General features: G+C 39.2%; 1 protein-coding gene across 2 annotated transcripts; it reads right to left on the bottom strand.

Annotated features, from left to right (window-relative positions):
• Nucleotides 1-601: 601 nt before the first annotated feature.
• On the bottom strand, nt 602-21234 carry LOC133552540 (serine/threonine-protein phosphatase 2A catalytic subunit beta isoform-like). Of its 2 annotated transcripts, XM_061899772.1 has the most exons (8): nt 21072-21228; nt 20865-20983; nt 20588-20797; nt 17509-17682; nt 17348-17437; nt 9525-9686; nt 1080-1198; nt 602-963 (listed from the first exon to the last, which is right to left on the bottom strand). In XM_061899772.1, the coding sequence occupies exons 2-8, from the start codon at nt 20964-20966 to the stop codon at nt 891-893; spliced, it is 930 nt and encodes a 309-aa protein (XP_061755756.1). In that variant the 5' UTR covers nt 20967-20983; nt 21072-21228; the 3' UTR covers nt 602-890. The 2 variants fall into 2 exon arrangements, with proteins under 2 accessions (XP_061755756.1, XP_061755755.1); XM_061899771.1 differs by having other exon boundaries at nt 20865-21234.
• Between the last annotated feature and the right edge of the window lie 576 nt (nt 21235-21810).

Here is a 21810-nt window from a genome sequence, read left to right as displayed (position 1 = left end):
TGACAATCGCTGGCTGACTAAATACTTTTTTGCCCCACTCTAACACTTAAACCAAACATGCAAAATGGCTAAAAATGCGTAAAGAAATATATCTTTGTGAGTTTTACTAGAAACAATTTCTTTTGTAAGGTTTGCAAAGACACAAGTTTTTTTTTTTTTTACTCAATATGACAGTATAACTGTCATACTATATCTGAAAGTTATACAAACATAAAACATGCACTGTCAAAAATTAACTGTAATATTATATCTATGTGACTTTTACTAGAATCAGACATTTTGGTAAGGATACAAATACAAAAATTAGGTTTTACTCATAATGACAGTGTAACTGCCACACTCATTATTTAAACATAACTCCTAAACCACACATAAAAAATGGCTAATAATGCCTGAAATAATGCATCCGTGTGAGTTTTACTCAAAACAAATGCTTTTTTTAAGGCTTGCAAACATGGCCTGGCTCGGTTGGTAGAGCGGCAGTGAGGGTTCCCGGTTCGATCCCCGTCTTAGGTCGTGGTTAGGGCCTCGTCATCAATGTGGGGAGAGTGTCAAAGCGCTTTGAGTACCTTGAAGGTAGAAAAGTGCTATACAAGTATAACCCATTTAGAGCAGTTTTATTTATATTAGCACTTATTTTAACACGATAGACAAACTATTTATTGATGAAGCCTTTGTCTTCCACTTAGTGTATTTGTGCCTGCAAAACAGAATATACTGAATATTGCTGTTGTTGGCAACAAGCATTGCAATAATGCACTGTGTGACTGCAAAGTGAATACCGCACAAACAGAAAAGATTTCTGATTGTTCCTCCCATTTGTTTTGCCAATCAGATTGTTTTCAGCGCCGGCTCCCCAGTTGATGTGTGTAGCCACCAGCTTTAGATCTTTAAAGGAAGTAGTCCGGAGATCGCCATGACACTTGGGGCGCTGCTTTGCGGGGGGCGGGATCAAACTGTTGGCTGGCAAACAAAGCCATCTTTTGTCAGTCGGTGTTATAATCAGGAAGTGTCTTTATTGATTCACTTGCGCCACATAGCCAACATATTTACGTGAGGAAAGAAAAGGTGTGACTTACAAGGAGCATTTCAGTGTGTTTTCAAGTTCCATGATCGCCGCCTTGTTGCCACAGCGATAACAATAATTGGGGGCGCTGAAGATGGTCACGACGTTTTTGTCATGGTGCCAGTTGAAGCCCTGAATGATGAGAGTCACATGATCAGCCTACATTGGTCACGGAACAATGGTAAATGGGTTATACTTGTACAGGTGCTGGTCATGTTATTAGAATATCATGATAAAGTTGATTTATTTCATTAATTCCATTTAGAAAGTCAAACTTGTAGAATGTATACATTCATTTCAAACAGACTGATACATTTCAAGTGTTTTTTGCCAAAAAGGAGATGATTATAGCTGACAACCAATGAAAACCCTAAATTCAACATCTCAGAAAATTAGAATATGGTGAAAAGGTCAGATATTGAAGATACCTGGTGCCACGCTCTAATTAGCTAACTAACTCAAAACACCTGGAAAAGCCTTTAAATGGTCTCTCGTTTTGGTTCTGTATGACACACAATCATGGGGAAGACTGCTGACTTGACAACTGTCCAAAAGATGACCATTGATACTTTAAAGAAGGAGGGCAAGACACAAAAGGTCATTGCCAAAGAGGTTGGCTGTTCCCAGAGCTCTGTGTCCAAGCACATTAATAGAGAGGCCAAGGGAAGACAAAGATGTGGCAGAAAAAAAGTGTACAAGCAAGAGGGATAACCGCGCCCTGGAGAGGATTGTCAAACAAAACCCATTCAAAAATGTGGCGGAGATCCACAAAGAGTGGACTGCAGCTGGAGTCAGTGCTTCAAGAACCACCACGCACCGACGTATGCAAGACATGGGCTTCAGCTGTCGCATTCCTTGTGTAAAGCCACTCTTGAATAAGAGACAACGTCAAAAGCGTCTCGCCTGGGCTCAAGACAAAAGGACTGAACTGCTGCTGAGTGGTCCCAAGTTATGTTTTCAGATGAAAGTAAATTTTGTATCTCCTTTGGAAATCAAGGTCCCAGAGTCTGGAGGAAGACAGGAGAGGAACAGAATCCACGTTGCCTGAAGTCCAGTGTCAAATTTCCACAATGGGTAATTGTCTGGGGTGCCATGTCATCTGCTGGTGTTGGTCCACTGTGTTTCCTGAGGTCTAGGGTCAATGCAGCAGTCTACCAGGAGGTTTTACAACACTTTATGCTGCCTGCGGAGGACCAATTTTACGGAGGTGAAGATTTCATTTTCCAACATGACTTGGCACCTGCACACAGTGCCAAATCTACCAGTACCTGGTTTAAGGACCATGGTATCCCTGTTCTTGATTGGCCTGCAAACTCACCTGACCTTAACCCCATAGAAAAGCTATGGGGAATTGTGAAGCGGAAGATGCCAGATGCCAGACCCAACAATGCTGAAGAGCTGAAGGCCACTATTAAAGCAAGCTGGGCTCTCATAACACCTGAGGAGTGCAACAGACTGGTGGACTCCATGCCATGCCGTATTGCTGCAGACATTCAGGCAAAAGGAGCTGCAACTAAGTATTGATTGCCGTACATGCTGAAACTTTCCATGTTCATACTTTTCAGTTGGCCCACATTCCTAAAAAATATTTTTTGGTACTAGTCGTAACTAATATTCAAATTTTCTGAGATACTGAATTTGGGATTTTCAGTAATTGTCAGTACTAATCATCAAAATGTAAAGAAATAAACATTTCAAATATTTCACTATGTGTGTAATGAATTGATATAACATGTAAGTTTCACCTTCTGAATACAATTACTGAAATAAATCAACTTTTTCATAATATTCTAATAATATGAACAGCACCTGTATAGCGCTTTTCTACCTTCAAGGTACCCAAAGCGCTTTGACACTATTTCCACATTCACCCATTCACACACACATTCACACACTAAAGGCGGGAGCTGCGCCATGCAAGGCCCTAAACCACGACCCATCAGGAGCAAGGGTGAAGTGTCTTGCTCAAGGGCACAACGGACGTGACGTGGTTGGTAGAAGGTGGGGATCGAACCAGGACCCCTCAGGTTGCTGGCACGGCCACTCTCCCAACCGCGCCACGTCATCACCGGTCCTAGAGAATCTCATTCAGTCGAAGAAAAAAAAAAAAAAAAGAACACAACAGACATGACACAGAAGTATAATCATTTTCAATGTCAACTTTCAGGCTTTAAGAAACACTAAAATAAATCGAGAATATCAGTTATTGTAGTCAGAAACTAGTTACATTTTCAGATCAAGTAGAGCAGTGTTTTTCAACCACTGTGCCGCGGCACACTGTTGTACCGTGAGATATTGTCTGGTGTGCCATGGGAGATTATGTAATTTCATCTAATTGGGTTAAAAATATTTTTTGTAATCCAGTAATTATAATCCGCAAATGTGCTATTGTTGAGTGTCGGTGCTGTCTAGAGATCGGCGGAGTAACCGTGTAATACTCTTCCATATCAGTAGGTGGCAGCAGGTATTTCATTGCTTTGTAGATGTCGGGAACATGGTTTGTAATGATCACAATACAGTTGTGATCAAAATTATTCAACCGCCACAATTTTGGTGTTTTAGCAAGTTGGACATTTATTCCGTATTTTGTTTATAGTCATATAAACAAAATACGGAATAAATGTCCGTATTTTTAGCAAGTTGGACATTTATTCCGTATTTTGTTTATAGTCATATAAACAAAATACGGAATAAATGTCCAACTTGCTAAAACACCAAAATTGTGGGGAACCCGAGGGTCACTGGTTCAAATCCCACCTAGAATCAACCTCGTCACGTGCGTTGTGTCCTGAGCAAGACACTTCACCCTTGCTCCTGATGGGTGCTGGTTGGCGCCTTGCATGGCAGCTCCCTCCATCAGTGTGTGAATGTGTGTGTGAATGGGTAAATGTGGAAGTAGTGTCAAAGCGCTTTGAGTACCTTGAAGGTAGAAAAGCGCTATACAAGTACAACCCATTTATCATTTATATCAAATAAAGATGCATTAAATAGACGAATGCAACTTGAATTACAACAATTTATTTTGTAACATACCAAACAGTGCCATCTCTCTTGATATCTCATTGACAAAATTATTCAACCCCCTTGAAGATCATAACTCTTAAGAACAGAATTTGATTAAGGTCTTTTCAATCAGGTGTTGAAAACACCTGTATATGTGTTTACAACCATAACGAGCAACAATTAAACGGATTGAAAAAGACTGTGACGCTCAGCTTCTTGTAGATGGTCAATGGTGTATTTGCAACATGGTGAAGTCCAGGGAGTGGTCAAAGAAGTCAAGAGAGGAGGTCATTTCTCTTCATAAGAAAGGATATATGGATGTAAGAAAATAGCAAAGACATTACACATTCCAAGAGACACAGTTGGGAGCATATTTCGCAAGTTTAAAGCTAAAGGCCCAGTGGAAGCACTACCTGGGCGTGGTAGAAAGAGGATGCTGTGTGAAAAACCCCCAGGTAACAGCTGAGGAACTACAACAGGACATTGCAGAGGGGGGAACGCAGGTTTCGTCCCAGACAATAAGGCATGCACTACGAGATGAAGGCCTCCATGCCAGAACTCCTAGGCGCACCCCACTTCTGACTACCAGGCACAAGAAAATAGACTCCAGTATGCCAAAAATCATCTGGACAAACCCCAAAGGTTTTGGGAAACTGTTCTATGGAGTGATCAGACAAAACTGGAACACTTTGGGCCTATGAATCAACGTTATGTCTGGAGGAGAAAAAATGAAGCTTAGAAAGAGAAGAACACCTTGCCTACTGTTAAGCATGGTGGGGGGTCAATCATGCTCTGGGGCTGTTTCTCTGCCTCAGGTACCGGGAATCTCCAGCGCGTTCAAGGCATTATGAATTCTATTTCCTAGCAGGATATATTAGCTGCAAATGTCATGAAGTCAGTGAGGAAGCTGAGGCTTGGGAGACGTTGGACCTTCCAACAGGACAAGGATCCCAAGCATAGCTCCAAATCAACATCAGAGTGGTTGCAGAAGAAGTGCTGGAAGAGTCTGGAGTGGCCTTCACAGTGGCCAGACCTAAATCCTCTAGAAAAGCTGTGGTGGGACTTGAAGAAGGCAGTTGCAGCACACAAGCCCAAGAATATGAATGAACTGGAGGCCTTTGGGCTAAAATACCTGTAGATGCTTGCAAGAAGCTTGTGTCCGCTTATGTATCACCTTTGAAGGATGTCATTACTGCCAAAGGCTGTTCTACTAAGTACTAAAGATGCATGGAACTAGGGGCTTGAATCATTTTGTCAATGAGATATTAAGAAAAATGTCCTTTTTTGGTATTTTGTAAAATACAGTGTTACAATTTAAGTCGTCTATTTGACACATCTTTATTTGATATGACTATAAACCAAATACGGAATAAATTTCCAACTTGCTAAAACAACAAAATTGTGTGGGGGTTGAATAATTTTGATCACAACTGTATGCAGACGACAGCGGGAGGCAGCGTGAAGGTAAAAAGGTATTTAATGCTTAAACCAAAAATAAATAAAAGGTAAGTGCTGCTAAGAAAAGGCATTGAAGATTAGGGATGGCTGTGCAAAACAAAGCTTAAAATGAACTGGCTGCAAAGTAAACAAAAACAGGATGCTGGACGACAGCAAAGACTTACAGCGTGGGGAGCAGACGGCGTCCACAAAGTACATCCGTACATGACATGAAAATCAACAACAAAATAGGAGCGCAAGACAAGAACTAAAACACTACACACAGGAAAACCCCAAAAAACTCCAAATAAGTCAGGGTGTGATGTGACAGGTGGTGACAGTACACCTACTTTGAGACAAGAGCTGCAGTGATGCATGCTTGGTTATGGTTTGAATTCATATGCGACAATTGCGAGAACGACTTTTGACTGTCAATATCGGCTGTTGAGTTTCCTGTTTAATGTTTTCTGCTGGTGGTGTGACTCGAGAGTTTTTAAATGAAAAAAAATGTGACTGGGCTTAGAAAAGGTTGAAAAACACTGAAGTAGATAGAGTTGCCATTAGTTCAATCAATCAATCAATTAATGTTCATTTATATAGCCCTAAATTACAAGTGTCTCAAAGGGCTGCACAAGCCACAACGACATCCGAAGATCAGCGCCCACATAAGGACAAGGAAAAACTCAAAACCCAGTGGGCCGTTCGAGACTGACCGGATGCAATGGACATCGAGTGGTTCTGACAAAATATTGTGAAAGTCCAGTCCATGGTGGCTCTAACATAATAGTGAGAGTCCAGTCCATAGTGGATCTAACATAATAGTGAGAGTCCAGTCCATAGTGGATCTAACATAATAGTGAGAGTCCAGTCCATAGTGGATCCAACATGATAGTGAGAGTCCAGTCCATAGTGGATCTAACATAATAGTGAGAGTCCAGTCCATAGTGGATCTAACATAATAGTGAGAGTCCAGTCCATAGTGGATCCAACATGATAGTGAGAGTCCAGTCCATAGTGGATCTAACATAATAGTGAGAATCCAGTCCATAGTGGATCTAACATAATAGTGAGAGTCCAGTCCATAGTGGATCTAACATAATAGTGAGAGTCCAGTCCATAGTGGATCTAACATAATAGTGAGAGTCCAGTCCATAGGGGATCCAACATAATAGTGAGAGTCCAGTCCATAGTGGATCCAACATAATAGTGAGAGTCCAGTCCATAGTGGATCTAACATAATAGTGAGAGTCCAGTCCATAGTGGATCTAACATAATAGTGTGAGAGTCCAGTCCATAGTGGATCTAACATAATAGTGAGAGTCCAGTCCATAGTGGATCTAACATAATAGTGAGAGTCCAGTCCATAGTGGATCTAACATAATAGTGAGAGTCCAGTCCATAGGGGATCCAACATAATAGTGAGAGTCCAGTCCATAGTGGATCCAACATAATAGTGAGAGTCCAGTCCATAGTGGATCTAACATAATAGTGAGAGTCCAGTCCATAGTGGATCTAACATAATAGTGAGAGTCCAGTCCAGAGTGGATCTAACATAATAGTGAGAGTCCAGTCCATAGTGGATCTAACATAATAGTGAGAGTCCAGTTCATAGTGGATCTAACATAATAGTGAGAGTCCAGTCCACAGTGGATCTAACATAATAGTGAGAGTCCAGTCCATAGTGGATCTAACATAATAGTGAGAGTCCAGTCCATAGTGGATTTAACATAATAGTGAGAGTCCAGTCCATAGTGGATCTAACATAATAGTGAGAGTCCAGTCCATAGTGGATCTAACATAATAGTGAGAGTCCAGTCCATAGTGGATCTAACATAATAGTGTGAGAGTCCAGTCCACAGTGGATCTAACATAATAGTTTGAAAGTCCAGTCCATAGTGGATCTAACATAATAGTTTGAAAGTCCAGTCCATAGTGGATCCAACATAATAGTGAGAGTCCAGTCCATAGTGGATTTAACATAATAGTGAGAGTCATGTAGCCACATATCCTCAGTGACAATTTGCATGTTTTCTTCAGGCAGTCGTCTTCATAAATCTCATTAAAACAAGAACAAACAAAAGTTCCAACATCATCACTTTGCCCAATGCAGATTTGTGGTTCATCACTGAATATGACTTTCATTACTTTTACGTAACACATTCTCACCTTGTTTTTCTGTTTAGGCCTCGTCTACACTAAGTCGTTTGACCCCCTTAAACAAATAATTGTTTAGCCTAAGTCCCGTTTCGGCCACACTAAACCAGCGTTTAAGGTCCCCTCCTCAGAAATTTTTTTGCATGGCCGCGTATTTCTTGAATCTCCGGCACTTAACTTTGTATGGCAGGGGTTCCCAAACTACAGCCCCCGGGCCAGATCCGGCCCACCAGCGTTCGAGATCTGACCCGCGGGCCGTAGTTTGGGGACCCCTGTCATACAAAGTTAAGTGCCGGAGATTAAAGAAATACGCGGCTGGCTTACCCGCCAGCGTTCCAGATCTGGCCCGCGGGAAGTCACAAGATAATAAAAATTTTTTTATTTTTTTTTAAATCTGTCCTTTTTAATCTATTTTCTACCGCTTGTTACTCTCAGAGTCTCCTAGCCGCTCAGGCAAATCACATTGTCTAAAAATACATTTTCCAATCGATGACGTGGTATCGTATATATATATATATATATATATATATATATATATATATATATATATATATATATATATATATATATATATATATATATATATATATATATATATATATATATATATATATATATATATATATATATATATATATATATATATAATCACATCTACAGGTGTTTTCTACACCTGATTAAAAATACCTTATTCGAATTCTGTTCTTAAGAGTTATGATCTTCAAGGGGTTGAATAATTTTGTCAATGAGATATTAAGAAAAATGTCCTTTTTTTTTTTTTTTTTATAAATACAGTGTTCCAATTTAAGATGCATTTTTCTATTTGACACATCTTTATTTGATATGACTATAAACGAAATACGGAATAAATGTCCAACTTGCTAAAACACCAAAATTGTGTGGGGGTTGAATAATTTTGATCACAACTGTATATATATATATAGGGTGATTCCATAATTCAATCAATCAATCAATGTTTATTTATATAGCCCCAAATCACAAATGTCTCAAAAGGACTGCACAAATCATTACGACTACAACATCCTCGGAAGAACCCACAAAAGGGCAAGGAAAACTCACACCCAGTGGGCAGGGAGAATTCACATCCAGTGGGACGCCAGTGACAATGCTGACTATGAGAAACCTTGGAAAGGACCTCAGATGTGGGCAACCCCCCCCCCCCTCTAGGGGACCGAAAGCAATGGATGTCGAGCGGGTCTAACATGATACTGTGAAAGTTCAATCCATAGTGGCTCCAACACAGCCGCGAGAGTTCAGTTCAAGCGGATCCAAGACAGCAGCGAGAGTCCCGTCCACAGGAAACCATCTCAAGCGGATCCTGAGTAATTATTTTACTCTGCTTAAAAAAAAACTAAACTATTGCTGACCACCACAATCGATATTCTTGATTCATTTTAGTGTTTCTTAAAGCTAGAAAGTTGACATTTGAAATTATTGTAGTTTTGTGTCTGTCTGTTATCTCTCCCCCCTCCAAGGTTTCTCAATGTCATCCCATTGGGTTGAGTTTTTTTTCTTTCCCTGATGTGGGATCTGAGCCGAGGATGTCGTTGTGACTTGTGCAGCCCTTTGAGACACTCGGGATTTAGGGCTATATAGGTCAACATTGATTGATCTGCCTTTTTTCTACAAAATGAGACTGAATGAACATCCTCCAAGACTGGTGAGTAGATGAGACACAACACAAACATTACTGCTTGAACAGTTGGCAACACAAGTGAGTACGCCTCACATGTCCAGATTGGGTCATTTGAGGAGTGTAAACACTTCCAGGAGATACTGTATAAGCCATGACATTGTGAGCAAATATAACATCCAACATAAAAGCAGTATCAGAAATGATCACCTCCATCTCCAGCTGGTGGGCTCGACAAATCACACTGAGGTCATTGGCGTGGTTGAAAGTCTCTGAAATGTCCTGGCCGAAGGTGAAACCGGCGCCACGTAGAGAGACGCCCCATCCATAGTGGTCATCTGGATCGGACCACAGCAAGTCACACATTGGACCCTAAGTTAAAAAAAAAAAAAGGTGGACAAAAGTGTGGTTTGCTGTTCACATGTAAAGGATATAAAACGAATGATAAAAAAACAAGAATCCCCTCAAATCAGACCTGTTCTGAAATGAAAGATTCACCCAGAAAACTGCAGCCTAAGTTTTAGATCCACACTGAAAAAAATAACTCATAAGATTTACTTTGAAAAATGATTGTATTCGCACGCAAATGATTTAAGTAAAATTTAATATTGCAATATCAAGTAACACACCCTTGCCAGTATCAAGTCAATTCTACTTACCATATAACATAACAGTTGTGAAGATATTAAGTAACAGTTACTTAATTATATCCAAGTTTTAAGTTATATTTATCTAAACAAATTAAGTCAAGTCTACTTATTTTTCATCGGCAGGAACATAATTTTACTCAACATTTTAAAGGGGAACATTATCACAATTTCAAAAGGGTTAAAAACAATAAAAATCAGTTCCCAGTGGCTTGTTGTATTTTTTAAAGTTTTTTTCAACATTTTACCGGTCTCGGAATATCCCTAAATAAAGCTTTAAATTGCCTTATTTTCGCTATCTTCGAAACCACTATCCATTTCCCTGTGACGTCACACAGTGCTGTCAGTGTAAACAAACAATGGGAATACCACAGCAAGATATAGCGACATTAGCTCGGATTCAAACTCGGATTTCAGCAACTTAAGCGATTCAACAGATTACGCATGTATTGAAACAGATGGTTGGAATATGAAAATATTGAAGAAGAAACTGAAGCTATTGAGCGAATAGCTATTGACGCTATTCATAGCCATAGCATGGCCGAATAGCTGGGTTAGCATCGCCGGTAAAATGTGCGGACCAAACGATCAGGACTTTTGCATCTTTTGACACTGAAGCAACTTAAATCCGTCGATTGGTAAGTGTTTGTTTGGCATTAAATGTGGGTGGAAGGAAACGTAATATAGTTGCAAATGCATCTACAGGTTATCCATACATCTCTGTGCCATGTCTGCTTTAGCACCGCCGGTAAATAGCATGTTAGCATCGATTAGTTGGCAGTCAACATAAAAAAAACTCACCTTTGTGATTTTGTTGACTATCGTTGCAAATGCATCTGCAGGTTATCCATACATCTCTGTGCCATGTCTGTCTTAGCATCGCCGGTAAAATGTGGAGACACTCTGGTACATTCAATGGGGGTCTGGCGGCAGATTTCTTGCCAGTGGTGCCACTTGAATCCCTCCCTGTTAGTGTTGTTACACCCTCCGACAACACACCGTCGAGGCATGATGTCTCCAAGGTTCCAAAAAATAGTCAAAAAAAACGGAAAATAACAGAGCTGAGACCCGGTGTTTGTAATGTGTTGAAAATGAAAATGGCGGCTGTTTTACCTCGGCGACGTCACATTCTGACGTCATCGCAAAAAGAACGATAAACAGAAAATCGTTTAATTCACCAAAATTCACCCATTTAGAGTTCGGAAATCGGTTAAAATAATATATGGTCTTTTTTCTGCACCATCAAGGTATATATTGATGCTTACATAGGTCTGCTGATAATGTTCCCCTTTAAGTACATTTTATATACCATATTTCCTTGAATAGCCATCGGAGCGCTAATTATTTTAAAACCTCTTCTCACTCCTGCGCTTTTTAATGGCGTGCAGGATAAAAATTAGTGTAATTGTAAGGACTTTAACCAACAATTATTCTGTGGCCACAGCACGGTGGTTTGGGACCACTGTTCTTCAGCATGTCATCGCGCCCCATTTTACACCGTGCTGTCTACGTGCTGGAAGGAAGCATACGTTTCGCTGTTTCCAAAACGAGATTGCAATGCATACTTGCTCAACAGCCATACCTTTTACACTGACGGTTGTGATATAAACAACTTTAAAATTCTTACTAATATGCGCCACACTCTGTGAACCCACACCAAATACATTTCTGATAAACATCGACTCGGTAACACATTATAAACGCGAGATAAGAATTACCCATAATGCCACCTTGCAGTGCTCTGTGAAGTGATCCTGACGGCCGGAGCAGAGCCAGTCGGCCAGAGCCTGTTGTGCTGTGCGCATGCGTTTCAAAACACTAGATTTTCAGAGTAATGTTTATGTAATATTTTTAGGTTTATGTACGTACAACTATTAAACATTTAAATAGTATGAGGAAACATAAGTAAATCTTACTTTTCCCCCATAATTCATGTATTACGTTAATATTAGGGGTGGGCAAATTAATGCGTTAATTACGCGTTAACTCATCAATCTATTAACGCCGACAATTATTTTATCGCACATTTGCGTATGTTGTTTACATGCTTTTATTTTGTTAACGCCTTTTCTTAACAAGATGGCGTTGGTAAAGATGGAACATTTGGCAAAAATACCGGACAATTCTGCAAATTTCATGGCTGGCTTACAGCGTGGTCACTCCGGGATCACTTACGACCGCCAGACAATTCTGGATGTGGATAGATCGGGCCGTTTTGGACTGAATGACGCGTGCTTGCTAGACCGGCTAGCTAGCATGGGAATACTTTGCCGGCTACATCCAGCGGCCTGTGAAGCAGCGGAGTATATGTGTTGTCTGTCTATTTATGAATAATGCAGACCAGGAGTGTTGGCTGAGTTCTTAACGTTTGCTTTCAGAGCGTGCATATCACAACATACAAGATGCCGTCATGGCGACACAACCTATACCGGGCTACCGCGCATGCTCCTCACTCCTGTTGCATGCTGGGTAGGGTAGTTCTTTTTTTTCCCTGGCTCATAACATCACAATATAGCACCATGTATATGCGTTCAGTTTATCAAAGCACCAAGCAAACAATCAGAAAATTCCCATCATATCAATTCCTAGATATGGTCATAATTATTTTAAGTGCACTACGCAGAATAAACACAACATTATTAATATTGCTACTACGGATAATTTGATCCAAAATTCCCTAAAACAGCCCACTACCTATAATATAGGTTTTTTAAACATAAGATCCCTGATAAAAAAAAAATTTCTGCTGTTACCTCAGAAATTGCCTGTTCAGATGTTATGATTGTGGCTCAGAGATTTGTATGTAGATTATATTTATTTTCCATAACAAACAGGATAACTTAAATACCCTGGCAGTGGCAATAAGCTTAAATGTTTGTATTTACATTTTTGGAGTTGATTTTCATAAAATATGCTATTTAACTGCTACTGTTTAACAAGGACTGATTTAAATTGTGTTTGCACAACAAATGTTTTGGCGCTTTTGTTCATGTGGGAGAATATTCCAATAAAGGTGCACTACACACTACTTTTGAATTCATTATTGGGCTTTGCGTATACAATGCAGTTAATCGCGATTAATCGGAGAAATAGTGCGATTAACTTCGATTAAAATTTTTAAACGTTGCCCAGCCCTAGTTAATACAATGTTTAATTTTACTTAATAAACTCTAGTTCTTACTGAATGTTAAAAAAATAAGGTATAAATTATGACAGTTACTCTAATAGAGTTTACACCTCCAAAAAACATTTGGACACACCTTCTCATTCACAACACAACTGATGGTCCCAACCCCATTGATAAAGCAAGAAATTCCACTAATCAACCCTGATAAGGCACACTTGTGAAGTGAACACCTCTTGAAGCTCATCGAGAGAAAGCCAAGAGTGTGCAAAGCAGTATTTAGAGCAAAGGGTGGCTATTTTGAAGAAACTAGAACATAAAATGTGTTTTCAGTTAATTCACCTTTTTTTCGTTAAGTACATAACTCCACATGTGTTCATTCATAGTTTTGATGCCTTCAGTGACAATCTACAATGTAAATAGTCGTGAAAATAAAGAAAACTCATTAAATGAGAAGGTGTGTCCATACTTTTGGCCTGTACTATAAACGGGGAGTATAAGAAGATGAGTAGTTCTGGAGTCAAGACATGGAGTCAGACTGAGCTTTCAAGCTCTGCAACCCCAACAGGAAGGGCTAACAATCCAAAATGAATAATATTTGACAATCTGTGCATCAAACACCGTTTTGCTTAGCTTATAGTTGTGACATAGGGTTGCGCAATATATAAGATACAAATAACATATATTATACGATACAACTTTTAATACTATATTTATGTTGGGATAATGTGTGTTGATGACATATTCTAGCCATTAGGGATGTGGGAAAAAACGGTTTGAATTTGAATCGCGATTCTCACGTTGTGCGATCCAGAATCGATTCTCTTTTTCTTTTTTTAATCGATTTTTTAGTATTTTTTTTTATCAATCCAACAAAACAATACACAGCAATACCATAACAATGCAATCCAATTCCAAAACCGAACCTGACCCAGCAACACTCAGAACTGCAATAAACAGAGCAATTGAGAGGAGACACAAACACCACACAGACCAAACCAAAAGTAGTGAAACAAAAAATGAATAGTATGAATATTAGTTATAATTTCAGCAAAGCAGTGATTAAAAATCCCTCATTGACATTATCATTAGACATTTATAAAAATAAAATAAAAAGAATAAGAGTGTCATAGTGGCTTACACTTGCATCGCATCTCTTAAACTTGACAACACACTGTGTCCGATATTTTCACCAAGATAAAATAAGTCATATTTTTGGTTCGTTTAATAGTTAAAACAAATTTACATTATTGCAATCAGTTGATAAAACATTGTCCTCTACAATTATAAAAGCGTTTTACAAAAATCTACTACTCTGCTAGCATGTCAGCAGACTGGGGTAGATCCTGCTGAAATCTATGTATTGAATGAATAGAGAATCCTTTTAAATCGGGGGAAAAAATCGTTTTTGAATCGAGAATAGTGTTGAATTGAAAAAAAAAAATCGATTTTGAATCGAATCGAGTCGTGGGACACCCAAAGATTCGCAGCCCAACTAGCCATGTCTGCAAACTTGACAGCGACAAGCTGTTGTCGAATGACCGGTTCGACAAAACATGGTAGCATTCTTGCCAAAGGCTAAGCCACTTCAAAGTCAGCAATCTCAAGAAAAAGCAAAACACGCTATACTCCAAACCGTAGGAGGATATGATAACCGCTAACCGCAAGGTGTAGCTCTTGAACGTAAACAAAGGTGGAAAAATCGATAGAAATATCTCCACTAATGATACCAAGTATATCATAATTAGTATGTGGTCCACACTACAGTGGTTGGATCGACATTTTTTAATATCTAAACACCTTTGTGTCGTTTTTGTTACCGTTTACAAACTCGGGAAATAAATTCCTAGGCGCAGAAGAAATTTGGTTAATAGACATGGTTTTATTATTATTTACCCTATACAATATCCTACCCTAATACCCTACTGTGCAATATTACCCTTCGAGTGCAATACATAATAACTGATTGTTATTACTCCGGTACTCTTGTCTTGTTCTGTATGTTGTACAGTATTTTGTATATTGTACATGATTCCTTATTATTTGTATTGGATAGCAGTCAGTTTATTTAAATTCTTTATTACATTTTGTGTAATTTATTTTTATCCCATATTTGTTCTCACTATCTGTCTATCTGTGTTGGCCCTGCGATGAAGTGCCGACTTGTCCACGGTGTATCCCGCCTTCCGCCTGATTGTAGCTGAGATAGGCACCAGCGCCCACCGCATATCCAAAAGGGAAAAAGGGTTAGAAAATGGATGGATACCGCACCTTAAATTGGAGTCCTTAATGTCATTATATGAAAATATAATGACAATGAAGTCCATTCTATTCTAGTTTTTATAAATAAATGCCAAATAAAATGAATATATATATATATATATATATATATATATATATATATATATTATATATATATATTTCCTTTGGGGTCGTGGGCGGTAGGAAATGGATGGATATATATATATATATATATATATATATATATGCAATGGGGTGACGGCTTGTCCAGGGTGTACGCTGCCTTCCGCCGGATTGTAGCTGAGATACGCACAAGCGCCACCCGCGACCCCAAAGGGAATAAGCGGTAGAAGATGGATGGATGGATATATATATACATATATATATATATCCATCCATCCATCCATCCATTTCTACCGCTTATTCCCTTTTGGGGTCGCTGGCGCTTATCTCAGCTACAATCGGGCGGAAGGTGGGGTACACCCTGTACAAGTCGCCACATATATATATATATATATATATATATATATATTAGGAGTGTGGGAAAAAAATCGCATCGAATTTGAATCGCGATTCTCACGTTGTGCGATTCAGAATAGATTTTTTTTTTAATTTTTTTTTTTTTTTTTTTATCATCAATCCAAATCCAACAAACCACTACACAGCAATACCATAACAATGCAATCCAATTCCAAAACCAAACCTGACCCAGCAACACTCAGAACTGCAATAAACAGCAATTGAGAGGAGACACAAACACAACACAGAACAAACCAAAAGTAGTGAAACAAAAATTTATATTAACAACAGTAACCAATATTATTTATAATTTTAAGTATAGCAGTGATTAAAAATCCTTCATTGACGTTATCATTAGACACTGAGGGTGGCCGTATAAACAACTTTAGCACTGTTACAAATATGCGCCACACTGTGAACCCACACCAGACAAGAATGACAAACACATTTCGGGTGAACATCCGCACCGTAACACAACAGAACAAATACCCAGAAACCCTTGCAGCACTAACACTTCCGGGAAACTTCCAGCAAACTGACCAATAATTAACGTTTTATTCATGCATTTTGAATGAATGTTTGGTTCATTCATTATTGTTATTTTATTTTAAAATGTATTATTAGCCTGTGGAAAAAATGTGATATTTACCTCAGAAGATTGCAAATAGAAAAAAAGACATAGCATTTTTATTTACATTTTATTTGATATGCCATTGATATTCTTTTAATTGTTATTGTTTGAAACTGGATTTTGCATGTCACTAAAGTTATATAAGCCTTGCTTGTTCAATATTTAATGCAAAACTTGTTTAGGTCCCTATTAAAAGGTTCATTTGTTCAACCTTGGCCTGCGGCTTTGTTCAGTTTTAAATTTTGGCCCACTCTGTGTTTGAGTTTGACCCCCCTGGTCTAGAAGACAATACAAGAGCCTCCACTCTCGCACCACCAGACTCACCAACAGCTTCCACCACCAGGCTGTTAGGCTGCTGAACTCTCTCTCCCCATCTCCGCCCGATCCAACAGGCTGTCAGGACTTTGAAATCCCCCTCCCTGGAACAACCTGAACTCTAAACCCCATGAACCACAGAAAAAAACGACTATGCAAAATTGCACACATCTGCTGCTATATCACAAGTATTTGCACTACTGATGAAACACTCATTGTTTACAGCCATATCCTATTTAAAAACAACAGGAACTATATATTTATATTGTTATTTTAGTAGGTAGACATATTTACATTGCACTTTACTGTTGTGTTTTCTTTTCTTTTTGTCTACGCTTGGGAGAGTGCGAAACAAAATTTCGATTCCTTTGTATGTCCTACATGTAAAGAAATTGACAAATAAAGCTGACTTGACTTGTAACTAAATAAATAAGTGTTTTTTTTTTACCTGTACTGTTAATAAAAGTGACGCAGACATTTACGTTACACAACAAATTGGAGGATCGGTGTTTCGGTTTTGATTTTTAAGAAGTTCCACTGAACAGGACATTTGTACCTCATGAGGAACCTCCTGCATGCGATCCAGGTCTCGGATGTGTTCCAGTGTGATTGTTGAAGGAGACAATCCTCCATGTAGGCACAGAATCTAAAAGAGAAGAGCGAAATGTCGTACATCACATGATGTCACTGCCTGGAATGTGCACGAGAGACTCTCACCCGGTTGTCCACCAGCGCAGTCAGGGGCAGATAATCGAAAAGATCCGTAAAGTACTTCCAAACGTTGACGTTTCCGTATTTCATCAGGCACTCGTCATAGAAGCCGTACACGTATGTGATCTGTCGGCTCTCGTGGTTCCCTCTCAGAAGGGTGATTCTTTCACGAAACCTGACCTGTGTGAGGCAAAATGAAAGTAGCCAGAGAAATCTACAGTGCCTCCTGAGAGTATTCACAGAGCTTCACTTTTTCCACATTTTGTTATGTTACAGCAAGCCTGGGCAATTATTTTGACCCCGTGGGGCCAAATTTAGAGGAAAAAACGTGTCCGGGGGCCGGTATATCTGATTTTTGGAACACGAATACAAAACCTTACAATAATATCTGATTGAATGCTAAAAACGTGACAGACTCTCTTTAAAAACGGAATGGAATTTCAAGTTGTTTTACTGAATGAGCCACCCAGAATGTACATGAAAATAAAGAATGTGGGATTCACAATATTAACTATGACTTATAAAACACTGAATATTGACAACATATGAACGTCACACCCCGTCTCGATCGACATATTTTACAATGTAGCGAAACGCCAAAAAAAAGGGAAAGATAGAAAAAATAAACCCACCTACAATTTGAAATATAATACATTTAGAAAAAAAAACTTGTCTGGGGGCCGGTATATTTAGTTTTAGGAACACGAATATAAAACCTCACAATAATGTCTGATTGAATGCTAAAAATGTTATGACAGACTGCCTTAAAAAAACGGAATGGAATTAAAACATGTTTTACTGAATGAGACAACCAGAATGTACATGAAAATAAAGAATGTGGGATTTACAATATTATCTAGGAACGATAAAACACTGAATATTGACAACACATGAACGTCACACCCCGTCTCGATCGACATATTTTACAATCAAGCGAAACGCAACAAAAATGGGAAAAATAAAAAAAATAAACCCACCTACAATCTGAAATATCATAATAAATTTTGAGAAAAAAAACAGTCTGGGGGCCGGTATATCTATTTTTAGGAACACGAATACAAAACCTCACAATAATGTCTGATTGAATGCTAAAAACTTTTTGACAGACCACCTTAAAAAACGGAATGGAATTAAAACATGTTTAACTGAATGAGCCACCCAGAATTTACATGAAAATAAAGAATGTGGGATTTACAATATTATCTAGGAACGATAAAAAACTGAATATTGACAACATATGAACGTCACACCCCCTCTCGATCGGCATATTTTACAATCAAGCGAAACGCAACAAAAATGGGAAAAATTTAAAAAATAAACCCACCTACAATCTGAAATATCATAATACATTTTGAGAAAAAAAACTTGTCTGGGGGCCGGTGTATCTATTTTTAGGAACACTAATACAACACCTCACAATAATGTCTGATTGAAGGCTAAAAACGTTATGACAGACCGCCTTAAAAAACGGAATGGAATTAAAACATGTTTTACTGAATGAGACAACCAGAATGTACATGAAAATAAAGAATATGGGATTTACAATATTATCTATGAACGATAAAACACTGAATATTGACAACATATGAACGTCACACCCCGTCTCGATCGACATATTTTACAATGAAGCGAAACGCAACAAAAATAGGAAAAATAAAAAAAATAAACCCACCTACAATCTGAAATATCATAATACATTTTGAGAAAAAAAACGGTCTGGGGGTCAGTATATCTATTTTTAGGAACACGAATACAACACCTCACAATAATGTCTGATTGAATGCTAAAAACGTTATGACAAACCGCCTTAAAAAAACCAGATGGAATTAAAACATGTTTTACTGAATGAGACAACCAGAATGTACATGAAAATAAAGAATGTGGGATTTACAATATTATCTAGGAACGATAAAACACTGAATATTGACAACATATGAACGTCACACTCCCTCTCGATCGACATATTTTACAATCAAGCGAAACGCAACAAAAATGGGAAAGATTAAAAAAATAAACCCACCTACAATCTGAAATATCGTAATAAATTTTGAGAAAAAAACTTGTCTGGGGGCCGGTATATCTAATTTTAGGAACACGAATACCAAACTTCACAATAATTTCTGATTGAATGCTAAAATCGTTATGACAGACCGCCTTAAAAAAACGGAATGGAATTAAAACATGTTTTACTGAATGAGACAACCAGAATGTACATGAAAATAAAGAATGTGGGATTTACAATATTATCTAGTAACGATAAAACACTGAATATTGACAACATATGAACGTCACACCCCCTCTCGATCGACATATTTTACAATCAAGCGAAACACAACAAAAATGGGAAAAATAAAAACAATGGAACAGAGCGGTCAAGCAAACATGTTTCTCTACCACATGTTTCTCTACCACATGTTTCGGTGAGTAAATTGAGGTAATAAGTCGGCTCTTACCGTAAACATGAACGGAGCTGCGACTTTCTTGGCTCCTCCATGGCTTCCTTCAGAGACACTGGTGGTCACCACACCCCTCCAACTTTCAGGTATGACTATATAATCTCACTAAAACACTAGTAACACAATCAGCAGATAAGGGATTTTCCAGAATTATCCTAGTAAATGTGTCTAATAACGTCTGAATCGTTCCCACTGCCCTCGTCTGTTTTTTTTTCTCTTCTAGTCCTTCACTCTCACTATCCTCATCCATGAATCTTTCATCCTTGCTCAAATTAATGGGAAAATTGTCGCTTTCTCGGTCCAAATCGCTCTAACATCTGGTGGCCATGATTATAAACAATGTGAGGATGTGAGGAAATCGACAACCCGTGACGTCACGCGCACATCGTCTGCGACTTCCGGTACAGGCAAAGCTTTTTTTATTAGCGACCAAAAGTTGCGAACTTTATCGTCGATGTTCTCTACTAAATCCTTTCAGCAGAAATATGGCAATATCGCAGAATGATCAAGTATGACACATAGAATGGACCTGATATCCCCGTTTAAATAGGAAAATCTCATGACATCATGCGGCCCCCGGGGCCAAAATTTGCCCAGGTCTGCCTCAGTGTGATGCAGAGGTTGTGTACCTTCAGACAAACCAGGAGTGTCACTGTCTCCACTGAGTAATAGCCTCTGTCAACATAGTCTCCCATGAAGAGATAGTTGGTGTCTGGAGGGGTCCCGCCTATCTTAAAAAGCTCCATGAGGTCATAAAACTGACCGTGAACATCTCCACAGACTGTCACTGGGCATCGGACTTCCTGCACATTAGACTCCTTCTCCAGGATCTCTATGGCCTTGACACAAGTCAACACAGCAGGGTTGTTGACGCCAAGATGCAAGGTGTGTTTGATGTGACCTTACCTTTTCACAGAGCACCCTGACTTGGTTTTCACTGAGCTGCTTGCACGCATTGAGTTGCTCGATCCATCCTTCCAACTCTTTGCTGGCTGACCTGTCATCCATGTTTAATGTGAGGCCTCCTTTCAAATCCCAAAGGAGAAGCATGAGCACATGAGTCGGCCTAGCTACGTCCTAACAGACTGCATGTATAATTCATTTAATATCTACCCCGGCGTCATCACTTCAAAGGGGGATTTTGTCATCGTGTGTTCGTATTTTACATCATTAAATGTATGTGAGCCTGACGTGCTCTCTCTCTCACAAATATGCTAACAGTTAACGTGCCTTAATGTGTTTTGGAGTTGACGCGTCGCCTGCCCTCTGCTGGACAAATCTCGGAACTGCCCACCATTTAACACTAAATTGGCCCTAGTGCAGGCCTGGGCAATTATTTTGACTCGGTGGCCACATTTATGGAAAAAAATGTGTATTTATATAGCCTTAAATCACAAAGCCCAAAAAAAGTCTGCGGGCTATAGAGCGTTTTCCGTTCGGGCTCCAGTATTCTGGAATGCCCTCCCGGTAACAGTTCGAGATGCCACCTCAGTAGAAGCATTTAAGTCTCACCTTAAAACTCATTTGTATACTCTAGTCTTTAAATAGACTCCCTTTTTAGACCAGTTGATCTGCCGTTTCTTTTCTTTTTCTTCTATGTCCCACTCTCCCTTGTGGAGGGGGTCCGGTCCGATCCGGTGGCCATGTACTGCTTGCCTGTGTATCGGCTGGGGACATCTCTGCGATGCTGATCCGCCTCCGCTTGGGATGGTTTCCTGCTGGCTCCGCTGTGAACGGGACTCTCGCTGCTGTGTTGGATCCGCTTTGGACTGGACTCTCGCGACTGTGTTGGATCCATTGTGGATTGAACTTTCACAGTATCATGTTAGACCCGCTCGACATCCATTGCTTT

This window comes from Nerophis ophidion, linkage group LG05 (genome assembly GCF_033978795.1).
Source record: "Nerophis ophidion isolate RoL-2023_Sa linkage group LG05, RoL_Noph_v1.0, whole genome shotgun sequence".
Taxonomy (NCBI): Eukaryota; Metazoa; Chordata; class Actinopteri; order Syngnathiformes; family Syngnathidae; genus Nerophis; species Nerophis ophidion.
This window is presented reverse-complemented; position numbering and strand designations above follow the sequence as displayed.

Coding starts and splice junctions, on each gene's coding strand:
- LOC133552540 (XM_061899771.1), bottom strand. CDS start 21,008: ATGCTTCTCCTTTGGGATTTGAAAGGAGGCCTCACATTAAACATGGAT. Junction 20,798..20,864: donor TCAGGGTGCTCTGTGAAAAG/GTAAGGTCACAT, acceptor ACTTGTGTCAAG/GCCATAGAGATCCTGGAGAA. Junction 964..1,079: donor AACACACTGAAATGCTCCTT/GTAAGTCACACC, acceptor TTTGTTTGCCAG/CCAACAGTTTGATCCCGCCC.